The sequence below is a fragment of the Branchiostoma belcheri genome, unplaced genomic scaffold (genome assembly GCF_001625305.1).
Source record: "Branchiostoma belcheri isolate BF01 breed outbred unplaced genomic scaffold, Haploidv18h27 scaffold35, whole genome shotgun sequence".
Lineage (NCBI taxonomy): Eukaryota > Metazoa > Chordata > Leptocardii > Amphioxiformes > Branchiostomatidae > Branchiostoma > Branchiostoma belcheri.
The window spans coordinates 2,365,371-2,388,147 of record NW_017803965.1 but is presented as its reverse complement, the minus strand read 5'-3'; the positions used below and the strand labels follow the sequence as shown (position 1 = coordinate 2,388,147).

Below are 22,777 nucleotides of genomic sequence, written 5' to 3'. Positions count from 1 at the left end.
AATTCTGGGGGCGTTGCTAGGGGTCTCTTCTGCTACCACCGTCCAGGCCTGCCACCGTCAAAACAGCTGGCATGACACAAGTGGCTTTGCAGGAAGGTTCTGGAGGCATTCACATCATTCAGTTGTATATATATAGTTAACGTTATATATAACGTTATATATATTCTGGACGTCTGCATTTCAGTCGCATCCTCCAACAATAAAGCAGCAGACAAACCTGAGTTCATAGCCAAATTTGCGTGAAAAGCGGGGGATCCGGAGCAGAAACGAACGAAAGACAGAAATATGACAGGGGAAGGAAAGAGAGATAGAAAGAAGAGAGTAACGGAGATAGAAAGTCAGGTAAAAGGACAACACGGAAGCCTGTAGAGGAAGCAAGACAGTTGTGCTGTTCAACTTCTATTCAGTACACTCATCGAGTCAAATCCGTGCGTTCTATGGGGATAGAAAAAAGATAGAAGTAGAAGAGTCAAAGGGTGAATATTTAAGGGAGAAAAAAATCGCTGATATCATCTTGATCACGCACACACACCAAATCCAAAGGTATATGAACACGAAGTTTGCAGGTGATTTTGTGTCCTATTGACTTCCATAAAGTTTTTCGAAAAGCAGCATTTGTTGTTTGGTCTGACTGATATTTGTACAAAGCGATACAGATTTGCGAATAAAGAGTATTCTAGATCTGGGCAAAAAAAGTCGATATAGAATTAATTCGAGTCGATATGGAATTACTAGTGGGGGTTTGACATTGGATCATTGGATGTCGAGGGTGGGGCGCGAAAAACTATTACCCACAATGCAGCGAAGATGATAGGGCCAATAATTTAAATGGCAATGTATCATATCTTTCACACTGATGGAAAATGGAGTTGACTACAATCTAGGAATGTAGGTTGTTAGATTAAGCAAAGATTTAGAAAACTTTGTAGCTGTAGCAGCGATTGTTCAGCCTGGGGCCATGGAGTGCAATGCACATTTCCCTGCACGAGCTGCTCTGCCTGGAAACCACTTGAGATCGGTTACCATCCTGGGAATCGATTGACCAATCAGAGCGCAGGGCTAAATAAATTAATTGCACCTCTGACCAATCAGCGTCGGGGAAACCGCCCCGCAATTATCACGTGAAGTTGGAGTCTGGCGAAAATGGCGAATGATTTTCTATCCTTGATGTTGTTGTTTTACCGACTTTTTCCTCAAAATCTCCACAAACGGAAGGAGAAAGAGCAGAAATTTTGCTCAAAGACGAAAGTATGGACTGATCTACAATAAACTTGTGATTTTCTCAGCGCTTCACGGCCCCTGAAGCGAGCAAAACTGCGCACACAAATGTGGTAGTGAGCCGAGGGCTGTTGTCTGGTGTGTCATTCAATCTGGCCAGGGTTGATTATGTAGGGGGCGACTCCCGGGCCTTTGATCGCTCAGCTCGGCGGCCATAGCTTCGTCCGTGGTTTTGCCAGTACCACAGGCCGCCAAACCGCCCGAATTCAGCCCGATTTCCACATGACCGAGGCAACTCTAGTCCAACATGGCCCATGTAAGTGCTGAATATTACCTCCTCGGTAACATGGTGTCTGTGCCGTGCGCATTTCGGGGTGGATTTTATTTTCGGGGCGCCCCAAATTCCCCGCAATTTCCTGTTCCTTCTGCGCCTAGCCATCCGCCCGAGACGCAGCCAGTTTTCTTCTACATATCCTCTACAAATGTAGGGAAATCTACCCAGACAAGGTAGGCCAGATAGGTGGTCACAAGTGGGACAGATCTGCCCGAGAAAATGGGTCCAATCGGTCGGTAATTCCTCTCGGTGCGGGGTAGCAGATGGGGCCGTCGACAGATTGTGCTTTGTTCGGGGGGGCCCCGTCCTCCCCACCGCAAATTGTATGCATAGTTTGGCGCACAAACATAGCCTGGGCTGGTCAGTTCAGCCCGGAATTCTTCCTGGGCGTTTTTCGGGCAAAAATGAGGTACGATACCGTCCGTTTTGTGGTTTTTCTTCGGTAGGTGTCGCTGATAAAGCGGGGGACGTCTCCTAGGGTGGGAGGGGGGCAGCGTCTGCGTTTGGTGGTTTCATTTCCTGTAAATTCCTCAATTTTGTGCCTATTTTTCCTGTGTGTTTATTAAAGATATCGGGCGATGTTATTAAAAATATGGCATTCAGGTATCCTTAGAAAATATTGAATTCAAATATTGGTGATTTTGTCATCAATTTGGACAACAAATAGGGCTATATTTGTCTGAATTGAGTTGCCAAAATGACCTCTCCTGATATGACATTGTCTAATAATATTCCAAAAATATGCTAGAATTGTGCTCCAAAATGTACAAAAATCGCCGAGCAGAGTCTTCATTTTACGCATTTGTATGTTTTGATTCATAAATTTGACTATACTTTGGAACAGAGGTCAAATTTGGCCTCATTTATCAGAAGTTTTCGCTATTTTTGCCATCAAAACATTCTGTATGAAACCAAAATAGTCCCCATCAGCCAGTCTCTATGTCCCTGGTATGTATCATATGATATCAATGATTAATATGACATTGGCTCCTCTCAACATGAAAAATGGATATGTTGGTTAGAGTCAATATGGTATTTTATGATTGATATTACTATGAAGATGACACCTTCATAAAATGATGTCAGCAGTTTTCATTGCCAAGGTTGCATGTCGGGGTCATATTGTATACCATATAAACATTACGATATATTATTACATTAACGTTACTGGTATTAGGAACAGTTTTTTGTACTCTCCAAGTTAGCAGTTTGGAATTCGGATTCAGTTAAAGTTGTTTACAATTCTGTGTATTGTAAAATTTGTGGGATTTCTAAAATAGTATCATCAGCCTTAACCTTAGTCATTTTATTTATTTGTCATAACAGATGCTATCTTATTCTATAAATAGTGATGATAATTCTCACCTTTGCTTCATCTTAAGAGTTTATTTTTGCCTTTTTTGTCAGGTGTGAATAGTATTTTCATCTTGTGTAATACCCCAGAGTTGTTTTCTGCAGGTAATGTTATACGTCACATAGGTTTAAAGAATTTAATAGTAATAGTAGTAAACTGTGTATTCACATGTTTGTAAATTTAAATTCAAATCCTATGTGCCAAGCAGATGTTGATTCGAGATTATACAGGAAACCCTCCTACAGACATCGTATACTACAACACGTACAAGATAAAAAATCTACATGTATTTCCAAATGAATGAGTGATCACCCAAATTGTCATTTAAAACTATGTTTTATGAGGTGTATTGTTTCTTACCATCATGCCATCAAGAATGGATTGAGCTACTATTGCATTGTATCATCTGTTTTCCAAATGAAATAATTTCTCACCAACTTGTATATACTCGGAGCAATATTAATCCTAAAAAAATATCCAAGCAGATATTTTCATCATCACGACTTGTACATAGGTGGGGTTCAAAAAGTAAGACAATACGTCATTGTTTTGAGATTATAATCTGTAGCAAAAACAACTATGCCCTTTAGCTTGGGATAATACCATGTTAGTATGTAGTGTATTTATATGTACTGTAAACATGTTGACTTGTTGAGTAAAACGTTACGTTTGTTCAGTTTGATCAAGGACTGTTTGATCATGAGACCATACCTGGAAAATTCACAAGGAAATATGTCAAAACTGTTATGTGGAAAGAAAACAAAAATAACCACTGTGGTTCAGGTTTTGAGAGGGGGCCAGTGAACATTAAAATAATAAATGGTGTCACGTTTGCAATGTTTTAGATGTTGCAGGAATGGGGGAGGGGGGCAACAGTGCAGGGTAGCCGCCTGCTTTTTTGCTATTGTATAGTTGCAGTCGGTTTAAAATGTCGATTTCAGAGAAGACTCCTTCTACTTGTAATTTTCTAGATTTTTTAGGGTTGCTTTGGGTTCTCCATGCATTTCTATGCCTTTCTTTGTATTCTGATCATGTATACACAGTGACACTAACACAGTTCCGGGAAAAAAATTGAATTGTAAACACCTGTTCTAGATTTGTATGTTTATGTTATGTACATAGACTCTACCTTTGTTATTTATATGGTTGAATGGTGTCTGAACGTCTGTTTGGTCATTGCCATCTTGTATTTTTTCCTAGGATTTCTGAAACAGCTGTAACTCTATAAGAGTATGAAAGGGAAATTTGATGATTATTTCTCAAGTGTTTGAATGTGACAGCTGTTAGTTAGCTTTTTGCAAGTAAGATGCTTCAGATGGGATCTAAATAGTCTTGAAGTTAGTTGAAAAACAAAAGGCTTTCTGCCAGGATACTGCCCAAAAGGTCATGTTTATCATTACTTAGAACCTACAAGCACATGTACATTCACTTTTTTTGCTTTGTTCTCTTAATTAAGACCAATTATACATAACATGAAAGTGTACATGATGTGTTTTAGTAAGACTAATAGAGCAAATTATTTTCTATATCTATTTCTCTACTTCTACCAGCCAGACTGTTATTGTTGTGTCATTGACCTGAGCCCAGAGGATTACATGTTGATGAATGTAGTTACTTTCATCTCTGAATTGGTCTTCTGGCCAGATGGGTTGTTTGTGGTCTGCTCTACCTTGACCTTAGAAGGACCCGATTACACATGGGCAAAGAACTGACTATGAAAGCTGCGCACGTAAAATTTTCCTGTGTATAAATCGGCCTGTTTTGAAGTCCAATGTACTAGTACGTCAAGAACATATCAGATTGTTTGCCTTGAGGTAAGGTACAATCCAAATGTACTAAAATACCTTCTTGATTTACGTCAAAGCAGGCCGATTTACGTGCACAGCCTGCAGTTTTCGTCCATGCTGCACCTCAGGTTTTGCTTGAGTATAAGTCGGGTCAAGGTCTTGTTTTGAAGTGTAGTTCACTGGTGAGAACAGTAGGGAAAACTCATAACTGCTTCATGTCATCTGTTCTAGTGACCACGCAAGGGACTCATGAAGAAAATGGTCACCAAGTATAGATAGGATTCTTCATGCTTGGGTCTAGCCACCCTCGCATGGGAAAGATACCATCAAACTTCAAAGGGTCCTCCTAAAAGTGGCCACAATAGCCAGGTGGTACAATTTTACCTGCACTTACCCGCATATGCAGGTGGTATTTCGAGCCCTGGATATTGATCACCATGTATATCCAGTAGTATTTCAATTACTTTTCACAGTATTGCATCTGTCTTTCTTCCACATTTCTGTGCCCTAGTGACCCACACACAAACCACTTTCTATTTAAGTAACTCCCTCCCTTTTGAGGCTCCTGATGATACCACAAGATAATACTAAGTAGATGTACTATATAATTATGTCGTACATCTCAAACGTATTGAAAGTTTAATGGGTACAGTACAATGATCATTTTATAGGTCAATAGTCAGGACTCAAAGAACCACCTGCACATGCAGGTTAGTGCAGGTAAAATTACTGTGCAGGTATTTTTGATGTCTACCTGCAGTCCTGCACCTAACCTGTACCAGTCCATATACTGGGTTTATGTATACATGTAGGTGTATATTGGTTATTATTCGCTGCATTGACAGTTACCACCTATGAAGTATAAAGGAAATAATTGTTTTTATTTTATTTTATTCACATGGATTTTTGAGCATTGGATAGGAAGCACTTGTTGTGCTTATGTAAATCCGCTGCTCATAAAACATAATACAAATGTAAACATAAAGATGACATAAAGTATAGCATTAACATAAAATGAAAGTGGCTGGCGCACCAATACCTGGCATAACATTATTGAGATTGGTCAAATCTTCCAGAGTGGTGGATATAGTTAAACACAATATCAAAGATACGGCAGTTGGTAGGGTAAGGGAGGCTGGGGCTACCTGTAAGAAGTAAAGTACATAATGTGGCGTCATTTACGTTGAGTGGGTCGGAAGGAAGTATGTTTTCAAGATGAAGGCAAGATATGGATAACAACATTTTGGTCCTTTCAGTATTATAACATTTGCAGTGTAATAAATAGTGTTCTGGTGTCTCGTTTGGATGCCCACATTTGCACTCGGGACTACTGATACAGCGATGCTGGAATAGGTGGTAGTTCAGCTGGCTGAAACCAAGCCTGAGTCTGGTAAGGTGAGTCACATGGTGTCCGTGGCCGTGAGAGTAGTGGGGATGTCTGGGCATGCTATCAAAGCAAGACTCTAATTCATTTTTGAATGCACGAATGGATGGGGATTCTTTGGCGGTCTGGGGTAACTTGTTCCAAGAGAAAACAGCAGAAGGCAAGAAAGATTTTTTGTACTTTTCAGTTCTGATGGTAAGAGGGAGATAATTCTGGTCAGTACGCAGGCCATAAGGGGTGGAATCACGGATAAGTGGGGGAACCAAGTCTTGTAGATTTTTGGGAACTAAGCCATTGGCCATTTTATAAAAGTGAACAAGTTTGATAATTGTTAAGGTTTCTGAACAGTTTTACTAAAATATGATATACTTCCTAAATTCTGAGTGGTGCAGGTAAATTTGTCTGGTGCAGGTAATTTTGAGCCCTGATAGTAAAGTACAAAAATGTAGTAGTAACTGTTAATGAATTTGGCATGACATGAAGCTAATAGGTGTCCATTGATCTATTTTGCATGTTTTATAATACAACAATGAAATCAGTGGTCAAGAACTTACTACATGAAGCACAATGTTTAATGGCATCTTTCAGTCCACATCAAATTTTATTCAGCAAAAGTTTTGGATAAGCTCAAGAAATATGCAGTCCACAATTTCTAATTCTATCATAATGGAAGGAAAGGGATGGGCTCCACCTTCCAATACCATTGCCAACTTTTACCTACCCTACCTGACTTGAATTGTCTATTACAAATGTAGGTGAAATTTTCCACTTATTTCACAGTCAGTACCATAGGTTGATGCATGTAGTACCTGGAGCTTGTCCAAGCCCACGAGTGTTGGCATCCTGCTATTACCTTTGTGTTAACTGATGTCAAGGTTGCTGAGTGCAGTTACATCTACAAGGCCATTAAGACCTAACCAAGAAGGTGCATTTGGGAAAAGCATGTTGGCATGGCACTCTTCCAAGACATTCCAGGTACATGTAGCTGTGTGAATGTATGTTGATGGTTAAAGTTGTTGTGCCTATTATACTATTAACCTTTTCTCTACTGAAATAGCCTTTTGGCATCAATGATGTTTTGATTTTTCCAGGTTTGGATTAGTTAACACCTTAAAAACCATGCCATTTTGCTTCTGCAAGAAGTTTAGAATTTTGATCTTTGTATATTCATCTGACTGGCTTTTTTTCCAAAAGTCAAGCACCTCTGTTATCCGATTGTTTTGTCCTGGAAAAAAATGTACACTTGTTCACATGTTCACAGATAAAGGGCTAAACTGTTAATCCCAACCAGTGATGTTAGTATGAGTAGTGCCAATGTCCTCACCAAAACAGCTGGATTGTGATTTTTGCTTCCAACATTTCTAATGCTTTTCTGTCATGTCTGTAGTTGTTTGTACTACACTAGTAGCAGCTGACATTTGAATTTTGATCTTAGGGAGCAGGTGTAACTGACAGCCTTGAGGTCCAAACAGTTTGGTACATGTATTTGCACATGCTTTGGTGCACGTATTCCCAGGCCTTGTCAAGTTATGGTCTGTTTTGAGGTACAAGTACTTGCTATGTTGGTCGTGGCATTGGCTATAGGTTCAGCTTGTAGGCTTTTATTAGGATATAGTCATAGGTTTTTAATAGCGTACTATATTTTGGTATCAAATTTGCTGTGCTTAGTTCAGAATTAAAAATCCAAGGCAAATTTGGAGCTAAAAGTAAAAGGCTACATCGGTAGGGAGATTACAGATTTAAAAAAGATTTTAAATTAAAGCTTTACACCACTTCAACATCTATAAGGGGTGATCAGGAACATTTCTATACTTCCTGATCCCCCTTTTATAACACTTCTTCTGCTAACTCGTGGGGAAGTCATAACAAATTTTGTTGCATAAATGAGTCCACTTGTCCATGACACGCTTTTAAATATTCTTCTTCCCAGCGCATTTCCTCATTTCCCAAACGTGTTCATGCAAAGAAATCTTTTGTCCTGAGTCAGAAAGCGTTCAGGCCAAGCTCCACACCTTATGTATACATCACCAGTGCTAGGCCCACAATGGTACGACCTATCCATATATTATAGCTGGGTATAGAACTAACTGCTATTTCGGAATATCCAAGCAGATGTTAGGTGAAAAATAATGATGTATTCCTACTGAATGGTAGCAGCCATTGTTTGAGACAATCTTCTACAGGCTGGTCAGAAACCCCAATATCTGCTTGGAGATGATAACTCTCTTTGCTGTGTTGCTTGGATATTTGGATACTCCAAGGAGCCATAGAACGTCCTTGGATACTCCCATGTACAGAGGTATTGTTTTCAATCTGTATGTTTGCTTGTGCACCCATAGTTGTATCAGGAGAGTAGAGTGACATTAGTGAAAGTCGAATGATCCCTAATGATATGCTTGAACTCCATACATCTAATGGAAAATAATAATTTTCCAGATATCATTGTCTATTCACATGTTTCAGAAGCATCAGTAGGAACACCTTATGCACAAGTATGTTCATTATGCACAAGTATGTACAGTTTTTGTCAAGTTTTGTCATTTGAAGTCACCAAGGCTTGAGAAAGAGAAACTAATTTACTGTAGACATGGTAGATGAGGGCCCGGATATTTAACTATACCCCCTAGGAAAGATCGTTTACAGTAAATCTTGAAAACTCTGCAGTGTTTTTTTTTATTTGTCACAGTGACTTCTCAATCCTCATGTGTTTCCATTGTATCAAAACTACATTTGGTTCAATTGGAAACTTTAAATCCAGATTGAAACTAACAAAGCAAGCACTAGTAGCTCCTTTCAGCTGGGCCATGAAATCGCTGCATAAATAACTGAACCTACAGTATCTGGGTCAACAAACCCCACGGGACACCCCAGGTCCCTGGAACAGGTGCAAGGGTGGGGCCTGTTGCTATGGTGACAGGTGCACATGGCTCAGTAAGTCTGTAACTAGCACAGTAGTTTCACTTAGAATCATTCCAACTAATACTTGATAACGCTAACCTTTTGTCTTAAAAATGTGTTTTGATTTTAGATTCTGTAGGTTTCCCATGCAGATTTCTGACTTTGTTTTATCTTTTCTACAGTGATCAGTGAGAGATACACTGATATGTATCTGAATTTTAGTTGCTGGTTGTTACATCATGCATATAACATACACTGTAGGTATCACATATAGCAGTAGACCATTTTATTACTCCGTGAAGGAGGTCAGGACCTCCGGACGGAGTGTTGTAATCGGCTGATTTTTCATGTTCGCAGTCAAAACACTGGGTTCTCTTTGTGTAATCGGCACGCAATTTTATACGCCGTCTGCGGGCATGCCCGTGTTGATGCACGAATGTGTGTTTTTGCCGTTGCTGCTTTCGCGGTCAATGTAATATCGCAGACGCACCCCTACAATTACGAGGCGAATTGGAATGGTCCAGAAAAACGCGTTGTTTGGAATAGCAGTGGGGTTCAAAAAAGTTCATGCAGATACGGGGTGGTTTTTATAAGTGGTTCCAGATGTTTTTGCCCATGGTTAAGAGATGCCAAGTTTTTTGGAAGATGTTCGCAGCCAAAACGCATTCCCCCGTACGTCGCATTTCTGTGTAATTTCGCATGTGGTGTTGCATTATGTCCGGGATGATGCACGTCTTTTTATTTTTACCGTAGCTGTTTTGATATTGGAGTAAATGCTTATTTTCGAAACATCCCCATTTCTTTGAAATGGTTTCGTCCGTTTATGCAACTGTTACTGCGCTAATGACGACCAGTCGCGCTGTCCTGATACACCGCGAATGTGCGAGTGTTCCCTGTAGACAGTCCCGGGAGTCATTTTTTTCGCACATTCCAGGAGCCAAACCAAAATACGTTCATGAACCGAGTCCAAAAAACCGAAACGTGAAAATCGGATGATCGGACCTGATGTACATTTCTCTTTCTATAGATTGTACACACAATACACACATCTTTAGATAATCTGGCCATGGCAGGTTAAAAAAGTAACCCTGAATCATACTAGATTAGCGTAAATGTATGTTAATGCGTTCAAAACAAGAAAAATTTGTTTCCGGGTATTAATCTCTTGAATCACGGCGCTGAATATTGACGCAAAAATATTTCGGGCATCGCGCGCCCTTCCTGCGTCACGTGTAGGCATCTCGCATCTCTGATTGGTTGTTGCGTCTTAAGATGACTGAGCCGACGCGCGTTTAAACAATTTTTCTTTGTTCGATTTATCACACTTCACAGAGAATTGTCGCCAATGGCTACTTCTTTTTGTTGCAATATATAATACTTCACGGAGAATTGTCGCCTATGGCTTCTTGTTGTACATTGATTTTGAGTATCACAAAGGATATTTGGAGGTATGGTAACCAAGATATTTTGACTGCTCTTTTTTGTTCTCATGATAAGAAAAGCAGCTTTAAGCTACACGCTACCTTGGTGATTACAGCATGAATTATTGTACAGATAAAACTGAAATTGCTCCCAAATAACGTCTTATGCGTTATTTGCTTTGAACTGATCTAAGGCCTCACCAATTCAATTTGTTGGTTCTTGGATTAAAAAAAAAATGATTGACTGGAAAAACCAAACGAAAACAAAAGACCAGGACCAGGTTGATGCCTTGGTGGACTTTTTATGTTGTAAAGTACAGTCAAAAGTCAAATTTTCCTCCTAGCCCTCTGGTTTTATGATGTCCACTTACTGTAGTTTGAACTTAAAATGTCTAAAAACCAAGGAAATAAATTGGTGTGGCCTGAAAGCTAGTTTAAATCTGTATTGATTTCCAGCCTTATCAGATGTTTTTTGCTTTAGTTACACATACTCCCATGAAGAATGCATGGAACGCACGTATACATGCATGTAGGAGATAGCATGCATGCCTCATGATGTCATTGTCAGCTCTCTGAGCTAACATTTTAAATAAGATATTTTCTTTGGTTGGTTTTGAAAGAAAAATATGTTCACACCTATATAACAGGGAAGAAGGTTGTATGGGAGAAATCATGATAAGGTTTGGTTTGGGTAGATAAGAGTCAAGTATGTAAATAAAGTCTCTGGGCATATGGCAAACATGTGGAAGGAAAGCAACCACATGATCAGTTACTGTAACTTCATTTATTTCTGCAGGGACTTATTTTGAGAGATTGGGAAAGGATGTTTTCAAGATCAAAAAGCAAAATTCGCTGTTGAAACAATTCTAGTAAATTACTAATACGTTGGAAATGCATATTCGTGGTGTCAAGAATTGATGACGTCTCGACCGCAAAAATTAAACAATAAAAACACTACTAATATTTCAAGGTCTACAGTGCATGACTAGCCGACAATACCCTCACAGTTTATAAAATACTAACAGTTCAAACTCAGCTCATTTCAGGCCAAAAGAAATAAATTGAGTTTTTGTTATGACCGTACTTCCTATTTGGAGACTAAACACTTTCTCTTGTCATTTGTTATTCTTTTGTCTTGTCTCTATTGCTTTTTCCTCCAACCAGTAACCTTCTCCCTGCTAACCCCATAATTTGATGCCAAACGACTACCTTAGCATGCTAAAGGTTAAAATGTAAAGGGAAGACAAGCCCTTTTCAGCATAATTGTTCATTCCCACGTATGTTAACATTGGACCATGTATAATTTATGACATTTTACGATACCACGCCCATATTGGTATAGTGTTATGTGGTGCCATTGTGTACCACAGTCACATGGTGAAAGAAAGGGCTTGTCTTGGCTTGGGACAGAAAAGTATGGGCCTGTTGAGTGTTTATGGAACTTTTGAAGTCTTTGGTGGCAGCGAGTTCACCTCTATGGTACTTTTAGGATAAAGATGACTTTTTGAACACCTCAATCCTTGGTTAATAACTCCAGTACTTGTTGGCATGACAGTTTCTTGTTCTTTTCTGAGCTGGTATTAGGTAATTGGTAGTAAGTAGGTACATCCACCTACACATGTATTCCAGCTATATATACTCTATATATATATATATACCTAGCTATATATATATATACCAACTACATGTATCCCCCTTTTTGGCTAACTTTGACTGTTTTTTAACTACAGTGTTAGTCTTGTGAAGACTACATTTGTACCTACATGTATAATGTTTATAACTTTATGTACATGCACATGAACATGTAGGGTAAGACTACATGTACATGTACTTAAAACATCCCATTTCAATTCAGGAGCCATCCACAATGATGGAGTGACCATTGCGAGCGTCCATTCAAGTGAATCCGTACTGTGTAACCCAGTAAAAATCAATGGACAGAGAAAGAGCGAACATTGCCCTCTCAAACGACACGATCCTCCTTTCCTAACGTGGATGGAATTTTTTGTACCCATACAAACTTGCCTGTTCAGTTCATCAATATGCAATATGCATCATCTAGAAATTTTGTCACGAAAACATTGCTGGTTAAATATACTAGTACCCTAACCTTAGGTTTTGCAGATGGTACCGGTTAGGGGTATTTCATGCTACCAAGCAGTTTAGCCAACATTGCGTTTAATAAAAAAGCTCCTCGGCCACACAATTGCATGTACCAAGTATCAAATGGTCAACTTTAGTGCCCAGCATTTTACGATGATACATGGTATAGCACGAATGCTTGAACACGAGATACTACCAATGATGATGATGATAGATTATGTATAGCAACTACTGACTAAATTTAATCTACACCAAGCCATATATTTCTGTATATTAAAAGGAAATTTAGGTCAACATAAATGGGGATTGTACATTTGTACATGGCAAATGCTAGATGCAAACAGAGAATTTATTTTGCAGACACAACTCATAGTTATATCAATACATACTAGCATACATACAATACATTTCTACAAATCTGATGAAATTGTTTTCAGAAGGGTTCATACTATTTATGCCCCAAAATTTGATTTGTCATTCATGTTTCTGGGTGAGACTGAGAATTTATTGATGTCCCTTGTACTTGTAGATACTGATTTATGTTCTTTACTGTATCTTACCTGTACAGTGAGGCAGAGCTGATATATTTCCTGTTCCCTTAATTATGGCAGGTTAGCAAATATTATCAGATTTTCTAAAAAAATATGTTCTCAGTAATCATTAAGCAGATGTATTGGTTGAGCTTGTTCTCTGGGTCTCTTGTGGCCTTTTCTATGTTTTTATCTCTAGTGTTCCATATTTTTTTTGGGGGGGGGGGATTGGAGTGAGACCAGTAGAGAGAAACTAAACTAAAAGAAGCCTATCTGAGCTTGAAGATTACACTTACTGTGTGTAAAAGATTATCTTGGAAGTACGTCTGTGTTGGTAGTAATCATAGTACAATGTTAAACTTTATCCCAACACAAAGAGTGCACAGGAATGTGTTGAAATAAAGTTTAACATTATATTATGTGCATAACAGAGTTATACTGAAACAGAAGATTGGTTAAGCTCTAACATAGGCCTCACAAATTTAATCAATTGGAATTTGAATGTTGGATTTCCCTGCTTCATTTTTTTCTCATTTTCCAAAAAAAAGTATATTCAAAATGCACATTCGTGTACATTTGTATCTTGGTCCCCATCTAAAAAAAGTCCTTGTCATCCCAACTTTGTTACAGTTTTCCATCTATCTTCAAATGCAGAGGTTTGATTAAAAGTTCAAAATTCATTGTTTTGATGATGAAGCAGCCTGATATGTTGACTTCATGGTTCCTATAGGCTATAGTAACACTTGGGGCTATCATAGGATGATTTTTTCCCTGTTGCTTCACATTTTTTCTAAAAAAATCAGGGAACCAACAAATCAAATTGATGTGGCCTTAGACTCTAACTTGGAGTAGAATGAATTAAAATCTTTTGATAGTACGGCATGCTTGGGTGTGGTAAAAACGGGGCATAGCCGCTGCGACTTGGAGCGCATCACTTTGTATGTGATCAATAATGCGATAGCTGAGGAAATCTCAGGTCAGGTGTGTTCATTGCTCCGTGGCCGTAGATCGCTGGGCATGCTTCATCACACTCCAGTTTAGATGAATGCTGGGGGATCATCCAAAAACTGTTCTTGTTTTCGTGACGAACTATTTTTTTTGTCAGGTAACTGTTAGTGTAGGTCAGTATTCTAGCAACCCTGAAATGTTTTTGTGTCATCTCAATTTTGTTTGACCATGTAAAACCATGTCAAGTGCTGCTAGTGTTGCAACAATTCTAGAGGGTCTGGGGGCTGGGGCATGGTCCCTTGTGAAAATTTTAAATCTTGACCATCTGAAATGCTTTTTCCTGCATTTTTGGGGCAAATTTTCCTGATAGACTAAGCTTAGTTTAATGACATATCTTTCTATATCTTTCCACGCCGATTTTTCCCTGTCAAACATGACGGATCGGGCAAAATTTTTGTCCATCACGAGAGGCAAAATTCATTTAAGTGACAGAAAGATTGACACTAGCTAGAACACTGTTGTACCTGCGTAAATTCTGTTAGTCCAATGCTACTCGACAGAAAAGTTGGCTGGCCATTTTTCCACCCCACGTCTACTTGGAGATTGGTGTGCAACAGTGTGCATACATGTTTACCCAAGCTGAGTTATCTAGTGTTGATACAGTTAGTGAGGTCAAACTTCCTCTTATTGGCTTGTACGGCTAGTAACAGTCTATATTTACAATCCTTTTAGGCGAGCCTGCCTGTGTAGGAAAGCTATTTTGATTCACCGTAATGCTTTTTTATCCCTGTAATTTGTAGTGAGATGGACACATTTCGCGTAATGGACACTTGCTGAATTTATTGTAAAGTGCTGTGAGAAACTATCCTATGCAGGCCCTATTATACATGTAGATTATTTTAGACCAGGTACCTCTAGGAAGTCAAGCCAACTGTACTGGGGGTAACTAATGATTAGTTACCACCTGTATACAGTATAGTGACCTCTAGACTGCCTAGAGGTACCTGGTCTCCAGGCTAGGGGCACCTGGTAAGGCCAAGGGGAACTTTCTATAGAAAAGTTACAATTTCACTTCTGACCCGTAGTTCTGCTTCCTCTTAGTCTTACATTTTTACCAGAACACATCACTTATTTTTAGGCCTTGTATAAGTTTCTTATACGTTGTACCTTGACGAAACTTATTTGGGAAAGCTATTTCATTGTATTTCTTGAATTTCGTATGACCCAGTCCATCAGTGGCCTGCCTTTTCATTGCTTAAGCCAGTGTTCGAAACAACCATTTGCATTTTGCAGAGAGATTTGCAATATTATTGCGGAAGATTTTGAAATTTTGCTTTATTACATTGGGAAGGTTGTACTCAACTTGTAGTATGGACGCTTGCGTATTTGCAGGAAGTGTTTTCAAATTGCAGAACAAAATTTTGACTCACCTGCAATATTGCAGAACATTGAACAAAAAGTATTTCTAACTCTGCTTTAGCCTTTCAGAGAAAATCTGAATACATGTAGTTAAGTATGAGCACAAACCCACCCTATCCAACCTATTTTCATATGTTTTAATATAGGCTATGTCCCCACTTGACATTTGACCATATTTGGTTAAGGCATTAAAGAGCTTTTTTCTCTTGATATGCATCATGATGACCAGGTAACGTCACATACATTTCATTTCCTGTTTACACAATTTCTCCACCACAGTTTCTTGGAAAACATGCGTGCAATCCTATACTGAACGTGAGCTTGTTTGGTGGTTAAAGCCCTGGATACTTGTCTGTTTTGTAAGTAACTGAACAGGTTCCATATTTGATGGATGGCTTGGATTAAGGCCATTTTCACTCGAACCAAATCCCTGGACCCTGATATGACCAAGCTTTATTAGTTTGAACACAGGCTCTGGAGTTAAGAAGGCTGGTAAAAGTGGCGCCATTTACTGTGGGGATCAGGGCACAGAATCATGATTGAACAGTTGTGGCTGGTTAAATGGCAAGGAAACAAAAGACCCAAGCAAGCCATTTGGTGTTAAGCTCTGATAGAAACCTTTGCCAGTATATTCTGGTAACGGCTTGGTGGAATATACATGTATACACACATCCGTCTTATATGCTGATACAAATCTTTACCCTTTCTAAATTTTTTTTTGCAAAATAACGTGAGTCATAGGATTTGACCTGCTTTACTTTAGAATTTATCCGTGACAAGGTAATAAGTATAAACATAATGTAAAAATAGGTACAATTATTTTGACCCCGATGTAGAAATGATGCATGTTTACATAAACCGGGTTACCCAGAAGTGAAATCAGTGCAGTGGGTCAATGCACAGATATTTGTGGCCATAAAAGGTCGTAATTTCCCGCCAGAAGCCTCTTTTACGACCAGGTTGGGTTATTTGAAGTGCTGTGTTATAGGGGGTATGCAAGGTCAACCAGGGCTAGAAATACTGGGTGCTTATGCAAACTGCACAAACTTGAGTGTGTCTCATGTAGGCTGTTTTAAATTTAGTACCCAGGCCAACCATAGATGTCAGAAATATGAGATAATTGCAGAAATATGTTGAAAGGTGGAAGCAAGGACGTTCTATGTAATAGAACGTCCTTGCTGGAAGTAAATTACAATTGCACGAATATTTTCTTAAATAGAATATTTCAATATTGCTGGTGCAAAAATGTCACATAATGCCCCTTATAACAACTTGTTTCCTCCTGTTCTCCAGCATCCAATCGTAATGAGGCCCCAGCCACGAGCATGTACCAGGGAAAACACATCCATTACTCGGAGGTAGACAACAAGCCGCTGTGTTCCTATAGCCCCAAACTCTGTAAGCAGCGCAGGCTCAACGGCTACGCCTTTTGTATCCGCCATGTTTTGGAGGACCGCTCGGCGCCCTTCAAGCAGTGCGAGTTCGTGGCCAAGTACAACAACCAGCGCTGCACCAACCCCATTCCTAAGAGTCAGGACAGAAAGTAAGTTACTAGGTGACCAGTAAACTAACCAGTTAATCCTTTAACCTACATAGCCCTCTTCAAACCATGCTCCCAAGAACTAGGACAGAAAGTAGGTTATGTTTTTGCTAGATACCAATGAACTAACCAGTTAACTAGTTAACTGCATAGATCTCTCAAAGTAGGTTATGTTTTTGGTAGTTACCAATGATTTAATCAGTTAACTAAATGATGTCAAGTTTGTTTATTGTGTCTCTGTTCTTCCAGCTACTGTAACAGCCACTTACAAGTAATGGGGCTGGCTCCCAAGAAGGAACGGAGGAAAACCTCGAAAGAGAAGGTGAAAAAGGAGTCGGACAATCTGCTGCACGTGGGAAACTTCCCCGCGTGGGACCCTGTCATGCCTCCGGTTCCACCAATCACCATCAAGCAGGAGCCTCCGGACGAACCCGTGTTTCGCAAACCGGACCCGCCCGCCAAGGGGAAGTCCGTCAAGTCGCGGCTGCACAACAAAATCACTCAGAATAGACTGAAGAAGGAGGACCTGAACTGTCATCAGCTCCCGAGCTTCTCAAGTTCACACATGGCTGTACCGCCCCCCTCCCCACACCTCTCCCTTCACCCATTCCACACCAGTATGATGCCTTTCCACTCCTCACTACCCCCCTCCCCCATGTCATACCCCCTCCCCCCACCGTATATCCCCCCCACTGTGCCTTTCATGGCCACGCGGCCCAGGAAACCCACAAAATGTGTACGGAAGTACCTCCACGAGGCGCGGAGGTCAGAGGTCAGGAGACTGATGAAGTTGTTGCAATGCAGAGAAGAAGCGAGGGTAGACTTGTTTTCATGTAAGTATTAGGTCAACAACCTCAGCTTTTGTTCTCTAGTTGTTTAGATTTACCATAATAGAAACCACCTCTAAAGTGTTGACAGCCACTCCAAAGAGTATATAAATATAGGATACTGCACCCAAGGTGCTAGCCCTCCTACTGGTTGGGTCACCAGAAGGCCGGAAAGAGATTTGACTGACAGGACATCTGGGACTGAGGGTGATGCGGAATACGCCATATTGTATTTTATTCATGTTATAGTACTCATACCCACTCTAGAAAAACACACATTTCAATGCAAAATGTGTCAAAATACTGTGGAACTATGAAAGCCCATGTAATAACCATTTAGAACCCAGTGTGATACCAGTAGTTACTAGTATCACACGTGCCTGAACAGCAGTATCAAACGTTATTGCGTCCCAGTTATGACATAAAAAATGTACAGCACTACCGTAGTACATTTGTACATACAGGTACATGTAGTTTAGTATGACAAAGGTATAATGTTTTCCGCTACAGTGATAGAGTCATCAGACAGCGAGGACGAGTCACATGACTCGTTACCATGGCAACATTCCTGGTTCTCAGATGATTCTGAGGAAGAAGACTCGTCAGAGTGAGTGTTGTCAATTTTTCTTTAGCACATCCATTCTGTTTAGGTTAATTATTCCATTTTCTGTTTCGTTCGATTGTTATATTTGCTTTCTGTATTGTTTTTGTTTTATAGCAAATAAAAATAAACAAATAAAAAGTAAGCTACCTGAATATAAGAGTTGCAGTTTTCCTACTAAAAATTTGAAGTAGTGCACTGAATCATTGTAGAAGAAGGTGAGATTGGTCTCAGTTTAGGAAGCTTACTGGAATATTGTCTGTCTCAGCTTTGTACAGATCGGTTTGTGAAGTATGCCCTTGTTTTGTCCGTTCCAGTTCCGTCGACGCCTCCCCGGTGAGACCGCGGGACAAGCGGTTAGTCACGGTGCACCGCGGCCTGTGCAGGAAGTACGCCCAGCTCCTCCAGTCCCTCAGGAGAAGTGCAGACAAACAGGCACTCAACCAGCAGGAGTCGCGGGCAGTCCTGGGGTCCTACGGCTCGGACAGGAGAGAAACTGTGGAAGTGCTGAGAGAAGAGAGCAGACACAGAGACAGTGTGGCTGTCAGACACAGGTATGTGTACATATATGTCTATGTCCTGGTTAATCTACAAGGACGTTGGTGGATCCCTGTTACTATGGTTCTTGTTCTTGAGAAGATACTGTGCGACACCTCAGTTGGGGTAATTATAAGATACATGGGGAGTGCGCAGTGTCGTTATTGTGTCGAATTTGGGTTGGAGTGTTGTGATTGGCACGGTGCAGGCATAAGATGAGTTTTGACCGGTAGGGCTACCTTATGTTGCCTTGCTTTATGTACTATTGTGAGTCTGCTAGCTATTCTTCTATTTCGTTGGTAACATGTTCTGTCTTCCCTCTCAGCCACAGACCCAGTGTGAGAAGAAGAGACGTGGGTGTATCCAGGGTGTGTACCGGGGACTGGGAGGGACAGAAGTGTACCAGGAGAGCCCTCCCTCTCACAAGATTCTGTGTGCAACGTATCCTTTCAAGGCATTATCCTCCATTCTTGTTCCCTTACTGTTGTTTATAGCCCTGGCATTTGCTATCAACATCAATGTATTAAACTTTAGCACACTGAAGTAGCTGTTTGGCCACCAATTCTGTATTAAATGGTTCGGGAAGCCAGGAGAAGGTTAAAGGCTGTATGTTTGTAGGTTTGCAACTTTTGGCATTTTGTAGCCAAGTTGCAGTTCAAATGTCACTGAGCCTTCTCTTTAAACGGGTGTAATTTTTGGTAGGTACATGTACAATGTAGTTTGCAAGCTGGGGAAGACAAAAATGATCCTTAGACATAAGTACATCTCGGATAAAACACATTAAAATGAATGCTCCTTAACGGAAACCATTAGATGTGGGAGCTAACCCTGATCAGCTGCTATACCAGAGGTGCACGGCCAGGTTCTCAGATGGACGGCAGTGCAGCACCACGGTGTTTGACATCGCACACGAGAGACCGCTCTGTCTGGAACACGCCAGGAAAAGGGTAGGCTCTCGTAGTATGTCTGGTTACAGTCAATGTCTACGGTATTACTAATGTGTAGTGACTTCTCTACCTCCAAATTATGACACTGTGATACATTTCCTTTCCTTTATGTGATATCAATGTACATCAACAAACGTCAACTGGTTGAAAAATTCCTTTCCTCTCCTAGCGCAAAATTAAGTACCTGCAAAATAAATTAATCTACAGTATGAAAGTATGTACACTGAACTGAAGTATGTATCTCATTCAATGTGCCTCCTGTGGGCTCATTTAGTACCAACCATAAATGTCAGAAATTTGAGATAATTGCACAAGTATGACGAAAAGTGGTAGTAAATAACAATCACACAGAGATATTTTTGATTAAAATATTTCAATTCTTGGTGCAATAATGTTACATAATCTTCTATGATCGGAGAGGCACGTGCACTGCACTTTCTGTATGTTCTGCTAGAGGGGGTTAAGTCTCCAATCTCTTGAAATGTTTGTATTGTACAGTGGTGGAAGGCTTCACTAAACTTATATCAGCCATTTCCCTTCCCTCCCCAGGAGCTTTCACAGAAGAGAGAAGCAGACAGAAAAGCGGCCGCTGCCCTTGCCGCCCAGCATGGGCCTCCCCCGAAGAAGCCGCGGAAGAAGAGCAAGTCGTCACACTCCCGTTCCTCCAAGAAGAGCAAAAGTAAAAAGAAAAGGAACAGTCGGCCGCAGAAACCCATCCCTCCAGCCAAGCCTGTGGGGAACAACGACATCTCGCTTAGTCTGGGGATCGACACTTCTGCACTCAGGTACGTAAACCATATAACAAACCAAAACACCATCCTAGTCACTGTTTGCAAACTGGGGCTTGAAATCCTTTTTTCATTGAAAATTACCTGCATCAGACAAATTTTACCTGCATCACTCAGAATTTAGGAAGTATGGATCATACAAAAAGCTGTTTAGAAACACTTGCCATTTATTTCCTTTATATTTCACTTGTTCTCCTTCTTGCAAAGTGCCTGATTTGCCCATCTTTGTTACAAGTAAACAATGTCCTTGGAAAAGAGACATTCACATGTATTTTTCAACAAGCTTTACAACAAGTGCAACTTAAGTCAGTACTTGATTGTAAACATTACATACTACTGTATTATCTGATGCCAAAGGGATCACATTACACATGTGTTGATGCGTGATTGTGCAGGTTGAGTTCACAGTGTCATCATGTTGTGTTCTCTTTTGCAGCCCTGCCCCAGAGGGCATTGACCCCGATGACATCACAGAGGACCTACAGGAACTGGACGGTCATGACATTGAAAAGTCCTTGGAGCTTGATATCGACGACACGGACCTGAATATCGATAACGTCCAGTCGGCGCTGGAAGGGACGCATCACGCACCAGGGTTGTTAGAGTCACATGACTTTGCCGATGTCCTCCCGAAGCTGCCGGAGGACTTGGAAGGTTTCGACTTCTTCACAGGTGGGAAACACTGATTTTTTTCGGTGGCTTACATTATTTTCTCTTTAACCCGAGCATTAATAACCTTGCCAGTAGTAACACTCTAATGTGGCAATTTAAATGTACAAGATTTAGTCCTTGTTAAAACTGCAATAGTTACTTCAAACAAGTTTGACTGTCACTATATAAAAACTGCTCGTCAGAAGTTAGTAGAATATTCATCAATCAGTGACTGTTTTTGAAAGGTAGAAACACTACTACTAATTGTTAATCTTGTGTGACTGATGAACCTCTTCAACGATGCTTGTCAGAAAAAAACTGCAACTGTTTGTTGTTTGTGCAGGTAAGAACGGGGAGTTTGTGCCCACACGAGAGGAGGCTGAGGAGCTGGAGCGAGCCTTGGAGGCCGCCAACGACGTGGTGAAGAAACTCCAGTCCAACAACGAGCTGCCCAGCCTTATCATGCAGGCAGACGGGCAGGACAATCACATGACTGGTCACATGATCAGTCAGGGCAGCGGACTGATGGATCATGGGAGTTTGTCCCAGTCTACTCCCGCCATTGGATGTGGGGTCGCTCATGAACAATGACCTTGGGAATAGCGACCTCCACATACGGGACAGCGGTCTGAACTCGTTTGACCTTGAGAACCCTGTTTCTCTTGCGCTGGTTTCGCCCAGCCTCAACACCAATCAGGGCATGTTTCAGCAGGGGCAGCTCAACAACGGAGTGCCGTCTCCGAACGACGCCTCCCGCCGCGGGCAGGTAGACAATCAGTCGCCGATCATGATGAGCCATATTCCCACGTCCTCGCAGGGCAGTCCCTACAACAACGACCAAAGACTTCTGGGTAATAATGGTCACTATGGTAACGACCTGGCCTCTCTCCCCACCAGTACGGAGGTCGGGACACAGAGACCTCCGTGGAGCTCTCTCACGCCGAGCGAACGTAACATGCTCCTGGGCGCCGCGGGGCAGCAGATCCTGAACACCGCGGTCGGGCAGCAGCTGGTCAACGCCGGGATGTTCTCCCTGCCCGTGTCATCGCAGGGAATCGGCTCCAAGTACCCGACCTCCGTGACCTTGGGACCAACGGCCGACCCCATGATGCTGAAGCAGCAGCTGGAAGGCGAGCGGCTGCCGGAGCACCTGTACTCACAGCTGCAGCAGGCGCTGAACATGAACATGAACATGGCTCACAACAACACTGAGAAAAACACAGAGTCGGGAGACGCCATCCTCAACAACTATTCCTCCTCGGGGGTGACTTTTCCTGCCAATGGACAATAACAGTGTATCGGTCGCCTTGGGAACGGAAATAGTACCTGTGGTTGGACGCCCTGGTGGGTAGTGAACTCTAGCGCCCCCTAGCAGCAGTGGAGTACAACTGTACTTAATCCCATACTGGTTATATGGTGTCTTTCAATGTAAACAGTCTAGTCACTGTATAGAATGTCTCGGTAGTTATAGTCTACATTTACCTAACCTG

At 41.1% G+C, this 22,777-nt stretch overlaps 1 protein-coding gene across 1 annotated transcript; it reads left to right on the top strand.

Annotated features, from left to right (window-relative positions):
* The first annotated feature begins 1,121 nt into the window (after positions 1-1,121).
* Positions 1,122-22,771, top strand: LOC109475853 (INO80 complex subunit D-like). The gene is given in 11 exon segments (XM_019776658.1): positions 1,122-1,534; positions 16,690-16,939; positions 17,186-17,769; positions 18,274-18,370; positions 18,682-18,918; positions 19,227-19,342; positions 19,715-19,848; positions 20,398-20,633; positions 21,073-21,308; positions 21,631-21,848; positions 21,850-22,771. Coding segments are annotated over 11 exon segments (2,871 nt in total). The 5' UTR covers positions 1,122-1,500; the 3' UTR covers positions 22,579-22,771.
* Positions 22,772-22,777: the final 6 nt, after the last annotated feature.